Here is an 18,435-nt window from a genome sequence, read left to right on the forward strand (position 1 = left end):
TCATTATGTAGGCAATGTTTTTCAAAGCAACATACAACTGAATGTATCTGGTACAATCTGAGGTTCAGTATCTTGCCCATCCTAAATACTCTACCATGACACTTGCTTCATAATATATTTAATTTGTCATTTGTTGTTCTAATCTGACTTTGATATTGATATACAGTATGTGCTTAATGCCCGTTTGAGTCCACGCCATAAATTTGCTTAAATTTAGGCAATAACTTGTTAAATATGGAACAAAACAAAACTTTAAAAATATGCCTATGTATATGCTTTACAGATTACCAAAACAATTCATATTATGCAGTTTTATGCGTGACTTGATTAAATTGTATAAATTCAAGGAAGCCATCACGTGCGGAGCCTGAACATTTTTTCTTTATTATTGTGAGTGGTTCCTTTAAATTGGGGCGTGGTTTATCCTGTTGTTGTCAAGTGACGTTGCATGTGACGCGGCCACGGAGTAACGGGCGGATATTTTCAAAATGGAAGAAATGGCAAAGTTTTGGAGGGTAACGGGAGAACGACGTTTATTTGTCCTCTGATCGTTTCTTCACCGAGTCCTGATGCACTCCGCTGATCTGGGAACATTATTACAAACCCGCATGCATCCGCAAGCCCAAAACACGACACGATGAGTGTTTCTATCGGCGAAAAAATTGAGGTGAGCTCCTTTATTAGGCTAACGCCCACAGGCCATCGTTCACTTGCAGCGGTGGTGCTAGCGAGCGATGACTTTTAAAGGCTTGGGTTACGTTAAAGTCGCCGTTTAAACATTTTTTTTGCGTATTAGTCGCTGGATGAAAGAGCAATGGCTTTCAGTCTGATACATTTTAAAGAAATGTATTCGATATATTTGTGTTTCACGGCGGAATACACACACGTACACAAATGTATGTGTTATACTCTGCTGCTAAAAGCCAAAACACATTGCCAGATTGTTTTTATATTTCTCAGTGTTGGCTTAGTATCTACGTGGTGCCTGCAGTGTCTGTGCTTGAGTTAGAAATCTTACCCAGGCTCTCCAGGGAGCATCAGTTTAATAACACAAGGTGCTGCTTGGAAACGGCTGCAAGTGTTCCTCGTTAGCGGGAGGAAAGCCGGGATAATTGAAGGTTCTGGTTGGCCATATGACAGCGTCAGGTGTTGGTGGCTTGTTTGACAGTTAACCTTTGTTGTGGTGGGATTTGGTGTCGTTAGTGGCTGTGTTGAACGTTTTGCTGAACAGTCAGCATGTCGCAGGCGAGAGGGATGATGTTCGATCAAGTTCAGCAGTATTTCTTTCAATACTACGAGAAAGAGAGTGCATGTCAAGCTGGGGAGATTGAGGTGTGAGCTTTTGCAGATTCTGTCATCGGAATCAAAAGAGACTGGTGTTTTTATCTGTAGTCAATTTTTTTCTGTTTATTGTGATACTCAGTGTTTGCTCTTATTTCTTTGAATGTAGGACTTCAAGGTCCTTACCCTCCTTGGCAAAGGCTCCTTTGCATGCGTTTACAGGGCAAAATCCATCAAGACTGGTCTGGAGGTTGCTATCAAAATGGTAAGATAATTTCTTTCTTTCTTTCTTTCTTTCTTTGACTGCTTTTCAGATACTTAGTCAACACACAAGCTGTTGCCAACAGCCGACTGATGATTACACCTTGGTTGCCTCCCTTGGGCCTCTTGTGGTCCCTTGACTCCCTTGAAATGATGTTTTAGTTGTTAACCGTCTTTACAACAGACAGACTGATAATTAGCCCCCAGACCTAACCAATCTGTGGCGGCACAGTTTCACGTTGCATGTTATTCCTAAGAGTGCCAGATGTATAATTATCCCTGTTGTTTCCATCTGCAGATTGACAAAAAAGCGATGCACAAAGCCGGCATGGTGCAGCGTGTGACAAACGAGGTGGAGATTCAATGCCGGCTGAAACATCCTTCAATCCTTGAGGTAAAACTTAGCACAACGCTAAGTCCATTATGTCATCTGTATATGTGTCCGTTTGGATGATCCAAGAAATATGAATGTTTTTTTTCTTCTTTTTTGTGGACTTGTTGAAACAATTCACTAAAATATTCACAGACAAAGGCAGACGCCACTAGATGTAGTCCAAGGGAGTTTTTGTGTATATCAAGCTTGCACTGTTGTCATGGTTATGTAATGTGGAGCTGTGTGCGTTCTCATGAGAATACTTTTGTGTGGTGCTATGGGTACTCTACCAAGTTTTTCCACTTCACCAATTTAGGACTAGACATCAGCCTGTTTAATCTTAACCTCTGAGTTTAACCAGGGAAGCAGGCGGTGGTACTCCCACTAATACAGTATTTCTGGACCACAGCAGTAAAATCATTTTAAGAACAATGAACTCATATTTTGCATGTCCACTGTGTGTATTTTTGAAGCTCTACAACTACTTTGAGGACAGCAACTATGTGTATTTGGTGTTGGAGATGTGCCACAATGGAGAGATGAGTCGCTACCTCAAAGAGCGAAAGATGCTTTTCTCTGAGGATGAAGGTCAGGCAGAAGTATTGTGTTTTAAAAACTATAAACAAAGATGAATCGTGTTGCTGTTAATGTTTGATCTGCGTTGTGGGTGGCTTGCCTTTTTAAGAATATTCTTTTTGTTCCACAGCAAGACATTTCATGCATCAAATAGTGAAAGGAATGCTGTATCTGCATACTCACGGCATCTTGCACCGAGATCTGACCTTGTCCAATCTTCTGCTGACGAGCAACATGAACATTAAGATAGCAGATTTTGGCCTGGCCACTCAGCTTAAACTACCAAATGAAAAGCACTTCACCATGTGTGGGACACCCAACTATATCTCCCCAGAGGTGGCCACTCGCAGTGCCCATGGCCTGGAATCGGATGTCTGGTCCCTGGGGTGTATGTTCTACGCCTTCCTGATGGGTCGCCCCCCATTTGACACAGACACAGTAAAGCACACTTTGTCTAAAGTGGTTCTCGGGGATTATGAGATGCCTACCCATGTTTCTCCTGAGGCTAAGAACCTGATCCATCAGTTGCTGCAGAAAGATCCTGCCCAGCGGCCCAGCCTCTCTGCAGTGCTGGATCACCCATTCATGACCCAGAACTTGCTGGTCAGGAGCAAAGAGGTGGGGCTGGGGGATGAAGGGTCCATAGACAGCGGCATCGCCACTATCTCGTCCACCTCAGCCAGCAGTGGCACCCGTCTCCAGAGGCGAACCAAGCACATGATTGGCTCTGCTCTGCCAAACCGCATGACACCCATTTCAAGCCTTCCACGCCATCCCAACGGTGCCTGCTTTGAGGAGGGAGACCAGTGGCATCAGGAGCTTCCTCCGGACAGATTTCACAGAGAAGGCAGGAGCAGAGCAGATTATGGTGGAGAAGGCAGACTCCCTCATTCTCGCTTCCTGAGGAGGGCTCATTCGTCAGATCGCTGCAGTTCTGCTGCACCAGGACAGAGTTCTTCTCCGACTGAGTTGGGGAGATGCCATTCAGAGGAGACTCTGGCTGCAGTAGGACGACAAGTCTTCCCCGTGTCCTCCAGTCGGCACCCATTTTCAGAGCATGGCAGGCTGCCCTCTCTCCCTGTCAAACAGTCTGCAAAGTAAGGACTCTGTTCATGATTCTCTCTTCATTTTCCACATTTACTGAGACTTAACACATCTCTCTTTGTGTTTCAGCTCTGGGTATTTATCAACAGAGATGGCACATCCGTCAAATTTACAATTTCAGGACCTGGAAGGAGTGTCTAATTGGCTCAATAATGACGGTAAATTTAGCAGTTTTGCCTTACAATTATTTGTGCATGTGTTGGATTAGATTCTTAACTAAGGTTCTCACTCTGAGAAGTTTTTGTGAGTTTCGGTGCCTTTGTTTAAGAATACAGTGAAAGTGATTGAAATGATCTTACTTGGTAAATACATTTCAACTGCAACTGAGTTTAAAGGAATGAAAAAAGCAATGGAAAAATGTTAAAAAGACCTTCAGCATTGTGAAGATTTGCAAATATGTTGTTTTCTCTCTCAGGTTTAGGACAGAGGCCCACAGACAGCAGCACTCACAGCAGCAGTGGCAGCTTCCACAGCAGCAGAACACCTTTAGGGGTTCACAATTCCTGGACAGACAAGTCCATGGGCCGAGGTGGGAACCCTCACCACAACCAGCAGCAACAGCACCACCAGCTTCCGTCCAACCCCGACTCGTACAGGGAAAACACACCTGGAGACGATTTTCATCCTCCTCATGGCAGAGAGTTAAACCTTCCTTCAGCTAAACCCAGTGCAGACAAACAGAAGAAAACACTGAGAGACACAGTCCCGCGGCTGTGTGCATCCAGACTGAAGCCTATCAGACAGAAGACCAAAAATGCAGTTGTAAGATGTTGCTTATATCTTTTTTACATTTTTTTTATTAGCAGTTGGCTTACTTGATGATGCTGAATTCCCTTTTCCTTACAGGTGAGCATCTTGGACACTGGGGAAGTTTGCATGGAGTTGTTAAAAAGCCAAAGTGGGCAAGAAAGGGTGAAAGAAGTCCTGAAAATTTCATGCGACGGGTCAATGGTACGATTACTGTTTTATGTTTTAAATTTCCATATGTGACTGATTATGTTTGAATAGCATATTGCATGATGTTTTGAGCTTTTCAGCATAATGAAACCTGTAGTTTTCCTCTTGCAGATAGTAGCTTAATGCTGATATCTGTTGTAGGTGACAATATACCAGCCTAATGGTGGAAAGGGTTTTCCTGTGCTGGACTGCCCCCCAGCTCCTCCAGAAGATATTCTCATTTGCAGCTACGAAGACCTTCCAGGTATTCAGGTGGACACATCGGTAATGTTGTTTCTCTTGTAAAATTAGAAAGTATGCCTTAATGTCCATCTCTTTCTCAGAGAAATACTGGAAGAAATACCAATATGCCTCCAAGTTTGTGCAGCTTGTGAAATCCAAGACTCCTAAAGTGACTCTTTACACCAAGTATGCTAAGGTCATGCTGATGGAGAACTCCCCCAATGCGGACCTGGAAGTTTGCTTTTATGATGGTGAGTCATGGATGTGTGGTGATCACATGGTGTTATTAACAAGGAAGCTGGACGGGGACCCCCTTATCTGTATGAATTAAAATGTAATGACTATATCGTGTAGGAGCAAAGACCCACAAGACGTCAGAACTGGTGCGAGTTGTGGAGAAAAGTGGGAAGTCTTACACTGTGAAGGGGGAGGTGGGGCTGAGCGGCCTAAGCCCACAGAGCAGGCTGTACGTGGAGCTGTCTGATGAGGGCCACAACATGTGTCTGTCGCTGGAGGCCGCCATCACAGCAGAGGAGCAGCGCAGCACGATGAAAGTGCCCTTCTTCCCCATAACTATCGGCCGGTGAGAGGAAGCGTCCTTCAGTCAAATTCAGCTCGTTTGTCTCTTTTCTTCCGGGACATGTTTTTACGTGTCATTTTTTCGTAGGCGACCTGCCTCCCCAGACTCTCCATCCTTATCGTCTGTGACCTCGCAGCAGGTGCCTCCTGATACAGCTTCACCTCCTAAACCTCCACAAATCACTCCTTCGGTAAGTGTCTCAGCATTCAGGATGTACAAATCACTGGGAGTTCTCCTGAAAAGCAAGATCATTTGTTCAGCTCACGCCTCCACATACCTCGGTTTCCAGCAGCAGCCCACCGGAAAGGAGAGAAATGAACTGTTTTAATGTGGGTCTGGTAGTAAGACACTGTTTATTTTTGTAGCACACAAAGGAAATCAGCATTAAGTAAAACTTCAGTGACATAAGGAGCCTTAATCAATGAGTACAGATACCACAAAGTTCAGAATATAGGAACAGCAGGTGTACGGGATTTAAACAGCACCTCTTTGATACTACCTCACATATCACTGAGAAAAAGAAGTGCATTTAAAAGCTCTTTAGACTCGGTGTGGGCCGATACGGTCAATAAAATTGTAAACATTTATTCCCAGATGATCTCCTACGATGGCTCCGATTTCACCTCGGCCAGTCTGAGTAAGAAACACTCTCCAGTGCGACAGGATCTGGCTCAGAGCGCAGGAAAGGTGGTCAAGTCGATATTTGTGCCCAATGTCGGATGGGCATCGCAGGTAATCCATCAATGAATTGCCCTGATATTCGGGAATTGGGCGCATGGATCACTTTTGACATTAAACGATCGGATCGCTTCTTCTTTTTTCTCCTTTCTATACCTAAAGCTGACGAGTGGAGAGGTGTGGGTGCAGTTCAACGATGGGTCTCAGCTGGTGGTCCAGGCAGGCGTTTCCTGCATCACCTACACATCTCCTGAGGGGAGGGTCACCAGGTATGAAAAGCCGCTTATGTCAGCGCATATTGACAGCCTGTTACTGGAGTTTGAATATACGTGTAATTGACCTAAGTCTCTTACTAGATAATGCTAAATGCTGGTGTAAGTTACTGCTACTAAGACGTGTCCTTTCTACAGGTATAAGGAGAACGAGAAGCTGCCAGAACACGTGAAGGAGAAGCTGCACTGTCTCTCGACCATTCTGGGACAGTTAGCGAACCCAACGGCGCATCATCTACAAACCCACTAAGACTCTTAGCCGAGAACTTGAAAAATAGCATTAGAAACCTTTTTTATACCCTCGTTTCTCTGGCGTTTCTTGTAAATATACCTTCTACCTGTTGGCTGTTTTTACGTGTACAGAAGACTAAGATTATGAAAAGATATATTTTTTTTAATACGTGACTGTTGTATAGTGTCTAAAATAGCTGGGAAAGTTTGACTTTGTGTCGTCTCCATATCTATGAACTCTGTGACTGATGATGCAATAAACATCTGGAGGCCGGGTGGAGAACTGCTGCACTCTGGTTTGCAGTCCTCTCTTCACACTCAATATATTCGTAAAGTGATTTTTGTATAAAAGAAATTAAAGTGATTGTTAACTGAACTGACGGTTTCAGTTATACACAGTTGATAAACAAGTATATGTTCAAACATATTCAGGTGAGCTATAAATACAAGAGCCAACGCAGTATTGATTAAGACAGGAGGTTTCACTTGTTTATTTTGCCCTGTTGAATTGGCCCTTTAATTTAAAAAAAGGTCACAAAATTGTGGATTCTTAATTACAGAACTGATACAAAACAAACTACAGATGAAAGCCTAGCTGCATATACACGTATTATACATGACACCCAAGAAGAAAACATTCAGGTGGAAGCTGGGAGCATGACACTGTCCGGGTTGCAGAAATGACCAACTGTAGGATTCACCATTTATTTCCCATTTAGAAGCACAATAAGGAACAGAAGATGGGACATGGTAGAAGTTGTGTGCACAGACATCAGCCTTTCTGACCTAAACAGGGACACACCCTCAGCACTGCCACTTTTCCCAGGTGAGGAAAACACCCAGATTACCCCCTGAAACCTGCTGTTAATTTCAATTGTATCAAAACACTGAAATTTGTGAGAATTAAAAGCAGATACTAACCGCGGAGTTCTACAGTGCAGCGTCAAGTGAAAACAGATGTTCTGGAACCCTGCCGTCACTCTTTTGTCCCAGAGAGACGCTGTCCAGGTGGCTGCAGTTTACAACCACGGGACAAGCGTGAAGACATTCCCCTCGGACACTGATGGAGGACATCGGATGGCAAAGAGGAGCTCTCTGGGACAACCGAGGAGGAGGCAGGCTCCCAGGAATGCAATGATCTGTACGCACTGCAGGTTGGCACTCGTTCCAACTAGACACAACTGCAAGCTCATCTGTCCCTTTGACAGCACCCGCGCAGCCAGACCACCCAGCTTTTTACAGTTCCTCGAGTAAATATCCACTTGCTCCAAGAAAAAAAAAAAAAAAGAAGAAAAACCCACGTCACGGCTCTCGTGTCATTCATATAAAACATTTTCCCCATAAAATCTCAATAAAATAAAGTTGCTCTTTAGTAGATGTCAAGACAAAGATATTAACAAATTGGAGTAAAAAAAAAAAAAAAAAAAAACTCACAGTGAACACTGGGAACAACAGCTTTGACTTCCTCCCACCACATTTAAACATGTGATACAAATACAGCAGCTGGAAGAGAAGACGGGTCAGAACTGAGCTTGGAACAAACCAACAGCCTGGACTGTTGATTTGTTTAGCAGTAGCCATTTTTTAAGAAGTGCTATATGGGAATAAATCTTTACTCAATTGTTTGTTTTTTTTTTAATAATGACAAAGATAATTAACACCCAATTTACTTGGGTGATCTCACATTCTATCTAAATCTTAGTAGATTATTATCATCATTTCATTTTCTTTTCGTTAAAAGCGACGAGCTACACAGCAGCCCCAAATTTGACGATCGATGGAGTTGGCCTCAGAAGATTTGCTCTCATTACCGATACGAGGACAGAAGACACATGGCGATTCCCGTTATAGGAGACAGCAAACCCATGAGGGGATGTGAGGAATCTCACAAGATCCCACTGGAATTCTGCAAAATCATGGAATTTCTCAGAAAACATCCACAAACACACACACAAAAAAGGGGGAATGTGATCCTCTCGTCTTCTTAACCGGAGCGACTCTGACTGAGACTTTAAGGATGGCGTTTGTTTGTTGGACACCAAACATCCGGCAACTGACATACAGAGAAACAAGGCCTGCACGCACGGGTGCAACAACAATCATTAAAACAAACCAAAAAAAAAAATAACTTGGTCACATGGTAATGGAGACTCACTTTTCTTCCTTTTTAAACCTTTGAAAATAATAATGATTTGTTGTAGGCAGACGTCACTTCCTGCACAGTAGATTTGATGGCACTCTCACGTTTGTTCAAACTAAATTAAAATAAAACTATTCTATCCACGTTGAGTCAGGATGCATCATGTTGGCCACACAGCAGCCTGGGATCTGTGGAGTAGTGTTCAAATGCCCAGCCATCTCTTCTTCGTCAGTGGTATTGACCAGAGTACAAAGACACACGACCTGTCGCAGTAGAAATGTGCTTGTGTGTAAATGTCCGTGTGTGTGAGATACGAGGGTGGGGTGGGGTGGGGGTGGGGGGGACACATTGCACATTTTAGTGGCACAACTTTCTCCAGTCCGGATTAGGCCGTTCCCATTAGCTACCTCATCTGGACCCTTTCATTACAAAGATCTCACACAAGAGAGAAAAATAAAATCAGCTATTAGGCGAAAGTTCCCAAAAGTTCACATTACAGTACTGTTAAAGTCTCATTAGACAAAACCAAAAATACAAAAGGCAGAGAGAGAGAAAAAAAAAAAAAAAGCTTACACCCAATCACCAATATTTTCAGTAACTGTATAGGAAAAGGCTTGTTTTTTGATTAGATATATTATTAACATCATAATTACTATGATTATTATAATTATTATTTTTTTGTCACCACGGTAATCAGTTTTTTTTTGTACAGGGATCAAAGAGAGTAGAGCAGGGGATCAGTCACTGGGAGGAAGCCTTGGTAGCTATTGTGGAGACACAGTGCTGCTGGAAGTTGGGGGACATGGCCGAGTTGCAGCCCAGTCTCTGCAACTCCTTCCCCCGCACGCTGCTGCAGCAGCCCGAGGCTGGCGGGGCGGCGCTGGGCACTGTGGTGCTCACCGGCAGGCTTTTGGGTTGCTCAGTGGCAGGTGCAAAGTCAGGGGTGTGGCTCTGGAGCACGCTGCTTATGTGGTTCAGCAGGTCGTTGAAAAACTCGGGCACGCCTTCATAACCTGGAGACACGCGGCAGAAGAAACAATTGGAAAAGGCAAGAATATACAGTTATACAGTATAAAGTTGCTGCAGGTTGAGCTTAAAGAATGTTGTTCCAGAACCGTCTATCCCTTTAACAAAGTATAACATTCAACAATAGTTTGAGTGTTGATGTGAACCCTCTGAAGTCTTCATAGTAGACTTGAATAGTGAAATATTGACCATCTAGACGAGTGTTCTTTCCTTCAGTGGATGTTGTTATGATGTCTTTCTTTACCCAAAGACGCTGAAATCAAACTGCACAGGCCTTTCAATGTTCCTGACAAACGGTTAATTTGTCCCCTCCAAATGTTCCTGCTGGTTCTTTGATGGACTTTGTTTTGCTGGGCCTTTCCCTTGCACTAAGATCTCCTCTAGTTGCATATAGTGGGATCACAGCAACAACATCTAAACACACATACCCCACTTTAAATCAGCTACAGATTAATCTGCTTAAATCCTGAAGAAATAATGAAGGAATAGCATGAAGCTATTTATCTTGTCCTGGCAAGTGTGCGTTTTCCATGTCACAGAGTTACAATTCCTAACCCTGTTCTCCAAATTAGATCCGAATGCAATCAAAATAAAGCACATTAGGTCTGTATTCATCACAAATATCTAACATTCATTTAACTGTAACGAGTCAAGATAAAAAGAAAATAACAAACAAAGCTAGACATAATTAGTTTAAACATCACTTTTTTTGAGCTTACTTTAACCAGAAAATGCAGTCGGCATCAGACTACAGTCTGCCCCGGAAGTGACCGTGACTGGTTTTTTGGAGCTTTAAATGTTTAGTATAACACAGATGTGACACAGATGTGTCACACATCACTGTGCCAATCACTGGCTACGGGGGAAAACAAGACTTTAACAGACATAAACTGTTCATGTGAGTAGAAGCTTTCAGGTACCCGGAAATGCATTGATGTCGATGACGGCATGTTGGCCTGTTTGGTTGTTGATGATGACATCGATGCCAAACAGGGACACGCCCAGCGTCTGTCGCAATGACCTGGACAGCTCTCTGATGACATCATCGTTGGGCGGCTGAGACACTCCCTCTACGTGCTCTCTCTGAGGTGACAAAAAAAAACAAACAGTAAAAGGTGAATTAATTCAACATCTAATCATAAAAAAAAAAAAAAAAAACTGGATGATGTTTTAAACATACCGATGTTAAATCAGATGACGATTCAGGTTTGGAAACATTGTGGCTGTTGAAGAAAATGGCTTTCCTGTCTGAAGTGAGAGCAAGGGAAAAACCAGAGTCAAAAAGAATTTCCTTTACAGTCTAAACACATTTCTCAACACGGACAGCAGGGGGCAGCAAAGCTTAACTAACGACACAGAGCGAGCAGGCAACCACAGTGCTCGCCAAGTTCAACACCTGATGTAAAATACTCTCATTTCAGGTGAAGGCAAAAGTGACGGGATGGACCGAAAAATTCATTGCCTTCCTCTTCTTTGTCATCACACTTCTGATTAACATCAACGGATGTCAGAGAGAAGGAAGAGGGGTGGAGAATGTAAACTCAATCCCTGTCCAAATAAATAAGCCCCTAAACTCATAAATAGCCGTGGTGATGACATATTGGGCAGAGGGGGTCATTCATTTCCACACTGGACGGATAAAACTGAAGTTTATCTCAGACAGAGTAACAACAGACAGAGGTCTAAATGGGATAGACCATCTCTCATACCGAGTTCTTTCCAAACACTGGCATGTTCGTCTGTTTCGTGCAGCCTCTCCCGCCACCTTCCAGAAAGAAAATGCAAGATGAGGCTTCAGGCAACAGAGGGCAGACATCTAAACCCTGTGAGAATGCAGCACTGTGGTATGCTGCTTTATGTGTTCCACCGAGCTTTCCTGTTGTACCCCCCAGCATTCCAGGCAGAAAGCAACTGTCCTCTCTGCACTGTTACACAAAGCAGACTACTACACTGATGCTGAATATAGTTTGCATGAGGGCCTCTACTGTATCACATGCAAATACTGGATTCAACCGTGCCAAGGGACAGCCCTGTATTCAGATCACGTCATGGATAAAGTTTCTGACATGTTTATGGAGAAAAACATCCCTCCCCATGTTTATTTTCTCTATGTACCAACGGGATCAAACTCAATTGCACTCTGCTGCACTCCTTAAAAGGGCGAATAGGTCCTATGACAGGGACTATAAAAGCATTTTATGAGGTCTTTTATTGGGTAATTTGTGCGTATTGTACAGACGGATCCATCTGGCTGTTCGCCCTTGGACTTCTGCACCTGTCGGTCTTTCTCTGCTCACCTGCAGGTCCAGCAGGAAAGTTCTTCAGGGAGGGTCTCTCCACCACAGTGTAGGAATCTCCCACCACAAACACCTTGTAGAGCACCGCGTTGTGGTTGATGAAGCTCTGGATCACACATGGAGGCTTCACATCATGCAGGTCCTCTTCACTGAAGATAATGGCCATCTATGGACAGGAAGCGTCAAAGAGTTAAACATTCAGATCATCAGTCACAGCGTCTGTTTGAGACGGGTTAAATCTTAACTTCATTCAATGCTGTATTTGTGGTGGAAGGGAGATCATTTGGCCAGCTTGACTGTGGTATTGATTTTAGCTGACAAAGATAAAGAAGAAAAAGCACTTTATCTGACTGTGCTGTTTGGACTTGAGTTAACTGACAATCCTGCGACAGAACAAGTGTTTCAGTGTGTACAAAGTAGACTGTGCAGGGTGTGAGTGACCTCTGAGCCCTGCGGCCTCTTACCTCGTGGGAGTTGGTGCCATGAGCCACCCGTGTTTTGCAAACTGAGGAGGAAATGAAATCTTAGCAAACAAACCAAGTACTTAAAAGTCAGATTTCAAACGATAGCACTGTGAAAACACTCGGACACAGAAGCGGAGCCGCGAGACATGTTCGACTGGTGGCTGAAAACTAAAATAAAAGAATGCAAAACTGGTGGTTATGCAACATACAAGGTCTAAAACAACTCGACGCAGAGATACTCACCGAAGGGGAATGTGAGTCCTTGCCTCTTGATTTGCTCCAGCACATCTGGGCTGCACTCTGTGTTCAAGACCATGAATGGAGGAGAGCAAATCCTCTCATCTAATAAAAGAGAAGCAGCAGAGAAGGAGTTGAGAGATTACCAGAAGCAGTTTTATGACGGAAAGTCACGGTCTGTCTTTACTAGACAATTGGCACAAATATTTTCTTCGACCTTTTATACATTTGAGCACTCACCCATCTCAATGATAACATTTAAGAACTATATACTCATCAAAAGTTCCCTGAACCCACAAACGGCACCATAACATCCAAAGACATTTACCACAGTTTGAAACAGGCGAGAGGACGGTTATTGATGATTTTTCAGCTGTTTTTCAGACATTATTTACATGATCTAATACTGCTGTGAACATGAAAACTCCCACAAGCCGTAGAACAAATCATGCACAAAAGGTGGAGTTTGGTGCCGCTATCAGAGCAGGTTGTTAAAATAACTCTTGCTTTGGTAAAGTAGGTGTGATAATTAATTTGCACTCCTGTATGGTCTCAGCTGTCGACGGTGTTAAGACCTGCCAGATATGAGAAACAGATGGATGTGTCACACACCCACACAAAGACACACCTTGCTCAAGTTAATTTGGTCAAACAGTTCTTTTTATATTCTGTCCTTGTGACAAGTCTGCAAAACTAACAGAGCAGAACCCGCCTGAGACTGTCATTGTTCTTCCAAACAAAACACTCACCATCATGCTGCCTTCACTCATTTCCTGGACACCAACATTAACCCTCATACTACTCACCGAACCATGCCCTTAATCATGTGAAAAAAATGGATCCTTTTTGTCCACATAAGAATGACAAGACTTCTTAATGTTTCAGGTTCCCCTTACATGAGTAAGACCTCCCCCCCACACACACACACGCGAATAAAAAATGCTGAAACAAGAGGCAGAAATACAGTTTCATGAGGAACAAGTCAAACCAGGTGACATTACGGAGTCATCAGATCAATCACCTGATGGGCTGGCAACAAGCCTGACTGATATTCCACCAGTTGCCTAGCAACATACGAAAAAAGTGTTACAGTGTAAACAGACAGCAGCATTATTAACTGGAAATAGTCAGCCTCTTTCTCACATATTTCCATTCAATCTCATCAAACACCTAATCTGTTTACATGATGGTTTTACATCACATCCTGTTGCAGCAGGTTTCCAGAGTCGGATAGAGACTGGAAAAAAAAGAAGGAAGAAAGAAACCAAACCCAAACAAAACACAGCAAAAACCACCCAACAGGGTTCAGAATTCATCTACATTAACGTTCTGTCTTCTGCAGTTTCCCTTCTAACAGAAGATACACGGGACGATAAGGCAGCTGATTACAGATAGCACCACAGGAAATCATGACTCGGCCAAAGCTAAAGCTGGCAAATGTCTAATGACAAACACACAATAGAAAGATGCCGATCTTTGTGTGCTGGGGGCCTCCGCAGCGGCAAGGGCTCGCTGCTCCACTAGTGCTGAGGTCAGTAGAATCTCATCTGCCTGCATTATCTGGAGCGTTGAGGGCCGGAACCGGGTCTACGGTTAGCGCAAACGCAGACTATAACTTCTGGGGGGAAAAAAAACAAACCTGCAGTCAAGCTGTCGACGTGCTGCTGAGGCGTGATGTGATCAGGCAGCATGACTCAGCGTTAATCATCTACTGTTACGGTGATATGGCCTCAGGATGGTTTAGAGATTACTTGGTAATTCTTTTGATAATAAATTTGCAGCCAGAGGAGCGTTTTCACTACTTAAAGAATTCAGAATTCAGTTTTTTATGTTATGTTGAACAACTTTAACTAACACAAAATCCTTTAAATGACAAGGCAAAAAACAGTTGACTTTGTTTTTATGGGATATTTCAGTCTTTTATTGAAACATCCCATTTGTGCAAGTGTTCGGCTGTTTTGTTTTAACTCGAGTCGGGCTGCGTCCTACTTATCAGCGATCCGTGCTTCTACAACTTGACAAGAGACCACCTGTGGCTAATCAAATTCAGCGGACAGTAATCAGGAATGGCACACACCTGTCCCTGTAGTGACTTCACAGCTAACGAGGACTGTCACATTACATTTCCTACGTCAGGAAAAAGGAGATCTGTCAGGATAGTGAAAGGAAAACTTCTGAAAAACAATTAGAGCAATCCTGAGTGCTTTACATTTGAGTAAAACAATGACCTGGGACCCTCCAGCAAGAAAGCACAAGAACTGTTTCATCAAAACTTTGTGAGAGCCCTTCGTGAGCCCGTCAGACGGAGCATCTCTGATCCGACCTAAAAACAGCTGTGGAGCAACACTCCCCATCCAACCTGATTAAGAAATACAAGCTCTTCTGCCATAATGGAAACTTCGGTTAAATTTATGCCACAGGGTGAACAACCCTCCAAGGTGAAGGTCTGAACAGTTACATAACTGGGATATTTAATTTATTTTTACTTGAAATAAATGACAAAAATGTAGAATTGTGGTTAGACTTATGAGGAAAAAAAATAAAGCGAATCCATTATTTATTTATTTTTCTAACCAAGAATGACCCTTTAAGTGAGCACCTTCTGATGTCTCTGTGAAATTAAAACATGTGCTTTCACACTTTTAATAAAACTAAACCTCCTTAGAGTAGGGTTAGAACTTCTCGGTTTTTCTGCGACAAACAAAGAACACGTTTATTCCTCTTCACAGGCAGACACTTGTTCTGTGCTCTCCAACTTTTCCTTGAGCAGCTGGGTCTATTCCAGTGTTGGCTCCACACTCCGCCGGGCCGTGCTGGGAGCAGGAAGCCTGGAGGTTTACCCATCAGTCATCTCCTGCTCTTCTTGCCGATGTCTTTTTCGCCAGGACGAGAACAGCAGCGCATCTTTCAGAAAACACCCCCGACAGGGAAACGTCCCGATTACATCACCGAGTTCCCAAAGACCGGTGGTGTTGAAAAGTGTCAAACAAAAACCATCTAAAGACCCAAACCTTGTCAAACAGAAAACATCTAAACTTCCAAGCAAAAGATTTATAAGAAAGAGACAAGGGAACGGTGGATGAGAGCGTGGGGGCCAAGTTTATAATAGTGTGCATGTTTGGCTCTGGTGGAAGGTTTAGGGATACGGGGGTGGTGGGGAGGATCAATCTCCAGTTCTGTCTAAACACTGCATGCTTGCTGCAGACCCAGCGGAGCCGAGGACGACGTTTACGGGATTTGACAGTAAAAAGCTTTTTAAATGTTTTTACATAATTAGTCTTTCTTTGTTGTTTCACTCCTATCTCTGCAGGTCATCGGACACTAAAACAAATAAATTTACAAGTGTAGCTGAGAAGGAATTCCTCTACAGGCCGGTTCTAAAGCCTAAAATTCAGCTCATGGCCTCCCGCTGCTCTGAGCTATAAGACGTAGAAAACAACAGGCAGCCAAGTTACATTACTTGATTCTCTATGCTACTGTTTAGTTGGAAGGCTGAAATCTTGTTGCTATTTAGAGCTGGTTTCCTAGAAACCCCAGCATCGCCTCTTGCTGCTCTCTCTGCATCCCTCCAAGGCAAAGCAGCAGGATTTCTAATTTTCTAAATTGAACTCCAAACACAGCTTTGCCCCTAAGAGAAATGTGTTTCTCAATATCGCCCTCTCAGAGGCTCAAGCTGCAATTAGAATTATGAGTCATTTATTTCAGAAAAGAAAAATGCAATCGTTTTATTTTTTTATCTATTTTTCATCAAATGAAAACCCAGAACGCACTTGATATTCATCAATTAACATTTTTTCTTATCATCATCCTCCCGGTCATTCTGACATGAAGGAAATCATTTGCTAAAGTTGGTAAATCCTGTCAGCCTCTGGGCTCACCGAACGTCGACGGCTGCTTAGTTCTTTAAGCGTCTCTCAGTGTTTCTACAGCTGCAGATATAATTAAATATTGATCACTTGCATAAACTGGACATTTGTTCTGTTGGTGTTTGCAGGGGCATAGATTCACGCTAGCACGTGGACCTCAGTGTTATTGGATCAATGTACAAAGTAAGGTTTAAGTTGGATTCAGAGGAATGTTTGTGGAAGATTTCTTTTATCCTGATCTGAAGGAAGAATTTGCCTAATCCACCAACTAAGTGCTGCTGCTTTACAGGAGAGTGGACCTGACAACGGTTTCTGTCTATAAAAACAGAGTAAGACATCAAAACTCATGTATACACAGGAACCAGTGGATTCCACTAAGTAACATAAACAGTTACCTGGGTCCGGCTCACACAGGAAACACAAAACCACATGAGACAACATAGCAGAGCCAAAGTTCCAGCTATGAATCAGAGACACTGATCCATTAGTCCTCATGTGCACTCTTGTCTGGCTGTTTTATATTTAACATGACAATAAGATGAACTAATTATTGCACTTACTATTTACTATTTAAATTCGGAGCAGAAGAGATAAAAGTACTGCGATTGAGGCCATTTAACATAGAGAGGCCACTTGGGTGATAAAATAAGGTAGGCTTTCGGAGAGAACTGACAAGTGCACCTCGAGTGCTTCCTCCTATTGAGGACTATTCTGAGTAATGCAGAACATGGCAGGCTCTCTGTGGCCTTTGAATACTGGGTTGCCTTGGCAGCTGCTTCAGGACTCCGTGGTCTCCTTTGATAAGGATGAGGAAGTGACTGTGCCTGAAAAGCGAGGTAGACTCCAACACTCCTGGGCTATCCTCTGTTTTACTCTGACCTTAACCCAGTTCTCAATCATACTCTTTGGTGCCAGCAGATGAAAAGGCATTTATCCATGGTCACATGCCATAGTCACGGTGGTATGCTGTAGGATTAGAATGGCTTACACTCCACGATTGTGTCTAAAATGGAGGGAATAGCCTGTGAGGTTTGGTATGCAGGTCCTGTGTAAGCAGAGTGCACTACCTGCATTAATAGAGGTTGATTGGTTAAAAAAGAAACCGAGAGAACTTCCTATAATTGCAGCCATGTTCCTCTTCAAACAAATTGTACACAGTGAGACAGAGTGATGCAACTAATACTAGTTGTTATGTAACAGTCATCACATCTGTTTGGATGAAAAGTCTCTGATCCATTGCTCTGACACCAGCCTGCAGATCCTCACACACTCAATGAGCCTCTGTGAAGGAATAATTAAAGGGTCTACGTTCCCTACCATGTATGGGGGTGAAGGAGATGTAGATGAGTCACAGGTGAGCTTCCAGTGTTTGCCTGTCAGGAATGTGGCTTTGTCGTCATTACCCCCCAGCTAAAACACATTACCCACTGATTAGTTTGTGTGCTCACTGACAGGAGAAGGTGCTGCTGGACCGGTTCGAAAGTTAACTTTGATCCATCAGAGAAAGACACCTCCCCAGGCAGTTCATGCCAGGTTCAGGGAAGCGAGAAATTGTGTAAAAGAGGTGCTATTCGTGGTCTGTTAGGAAGCAGAGGAGTTACGATGTCAGGATAAAGCTCAGCAGCCAAGAATTTAACATATGCTCGGAAGCATTAAGTAGCATATTTCAAATGAGAAGGGACAGTGGAGTCCTATGTTACTGAGGTGTCCCCCCTGTAAATGAAGAGGAAAAACAGAGGAAAGGCAGTTACCTCAACTCTGTCCATGGAAGCAACAGTTACTTTACTGTTTTGGACAACTTCTGCTTTTACGGTGTTAGGAACAGAGGCACTGATGATGTTTGCTATCCACTTTCCTCTCAAAGCTGAAT

The 18,435-nt window shown here is 43.3% G+C and overlaps 3 protein-coding genes across 6 annotated transcripts in view; 1 reads left to right on the forward strand and 2 right to left on the reverse strand.

Moving 5' to 3' along the window:
- Positions 1–18,435, reverse strand: part of LOC140270210 (ankyrin repeat and SOCS box protein 2-like) — a 129,726-nt gene that overhangs the window by 1,571 nt on the left and 109,720 nt on the right. The window lies entirely within an intron of this gene.
- Positions 483–6,857, forward strand: plk4 (polo-like kinase 4 (Drosophila)). The gene is made up of 15 exons (XM_072365712.1): positions 483–667; positions 1,451–1,546; positions 1,841–1,936; positions 2,389–2,503; positions 2,622–3,588; positions 3,665–3,753; positions 4,011–4,357; positions 4,442–4,546; positions 4,694–4,796; positions 4,876–5,025; positions 5,129–5,357; positions 5,442–5,544; positions 5,949–6,086; positions 6,195–6,301; positions 6,443–6,857. Exons 1-15 carry the CDS (start codon positions 638–640, stop codon positions 6,552–6,554), a joined length of 2,787 nt encoding a protein of 928 aa, XP_072221813.1. The 5' UTR covers positions 483–637; the 3' UTR covers positions 6,555–6,857.
- Positions 6,999–18,435, reverse strand: part of itpk1b (inositol-tetrakisphosphate 1-kinase b) — a 29,219-nt gene continuing 17,782 nt past the window's right edge. For all 4 annotated transcript variants that reach the window (XM_072366113.1, XM_072366111.1, XM_072366112.1 and 1 more), the window contains exons 6-11: positions 12,706–12,804; positions 12,463–12,503; positions 11,999–12,164; positions 10,882–10,949; positions 10,622–10,784; positions 6,999–9,688 (exon numbers count right to left, since the gene is read on the reverse strand). In XM_072366113.1, coding sequence (XP_072222214.1) covers positions 9,417–9,688; positions 10,622–10,784; positions 10,882–10,949; positions 11,999–12,164; positions 12,463–12,503; positions 12,706–12,804 — 809 coding nt within the window. In that variant the 3' untranslated portion in view covers positions 6,999–9,416. The remainder of the gene's footprint in view (positions 9,689–10,621; positions 10,785–10,881; positions 10,950–11,998; positions 12,165–12,462; positions 12,504–12,705; positions 12,805–18,435) is intronic.

The sequence above is a fragment of the Leuresthes tenuis genome, unplaced genomic scaffold (genome assembly GCF_036924035.1).
Source record: "Leuresthes tenuis unplaced genomic scaffold, fLeuTen1.0.hap1 SCAF_15, whole genome shotgun sequence".
Taxonomy (NCBI): domain Eukaryota; kingdom Metazoa; phylum Chordata; class Actinopteri; order Atheriniformes; family Atherinopsidae; genus Leuresthes; species Leuresthes tenuis.

Excerpts from the sequence above, each read along its gene's own strand:
- plk4 (XM_072365712.1), top strand. The coding sequence starts at position 638 with ATGAGTGTTTCTATCGGCGAAAAAATTGAG. Across the intron at positions 3,589-3,664 it reads CCTGTCAAACAGTCTGCAAA|CTCTGGGTATTTATCAACAG; the intron begins GTAAGGACTCTG and ends TTTGTGTTTCAG. Across the intron at positions 4,358-4,441 it reads AGAAGACCAAAAATGCAGTT|GTGAGCATCTTGGACACTGG; the intron begins GTAAGATGTTGC and ends TTTTCCTTACAG.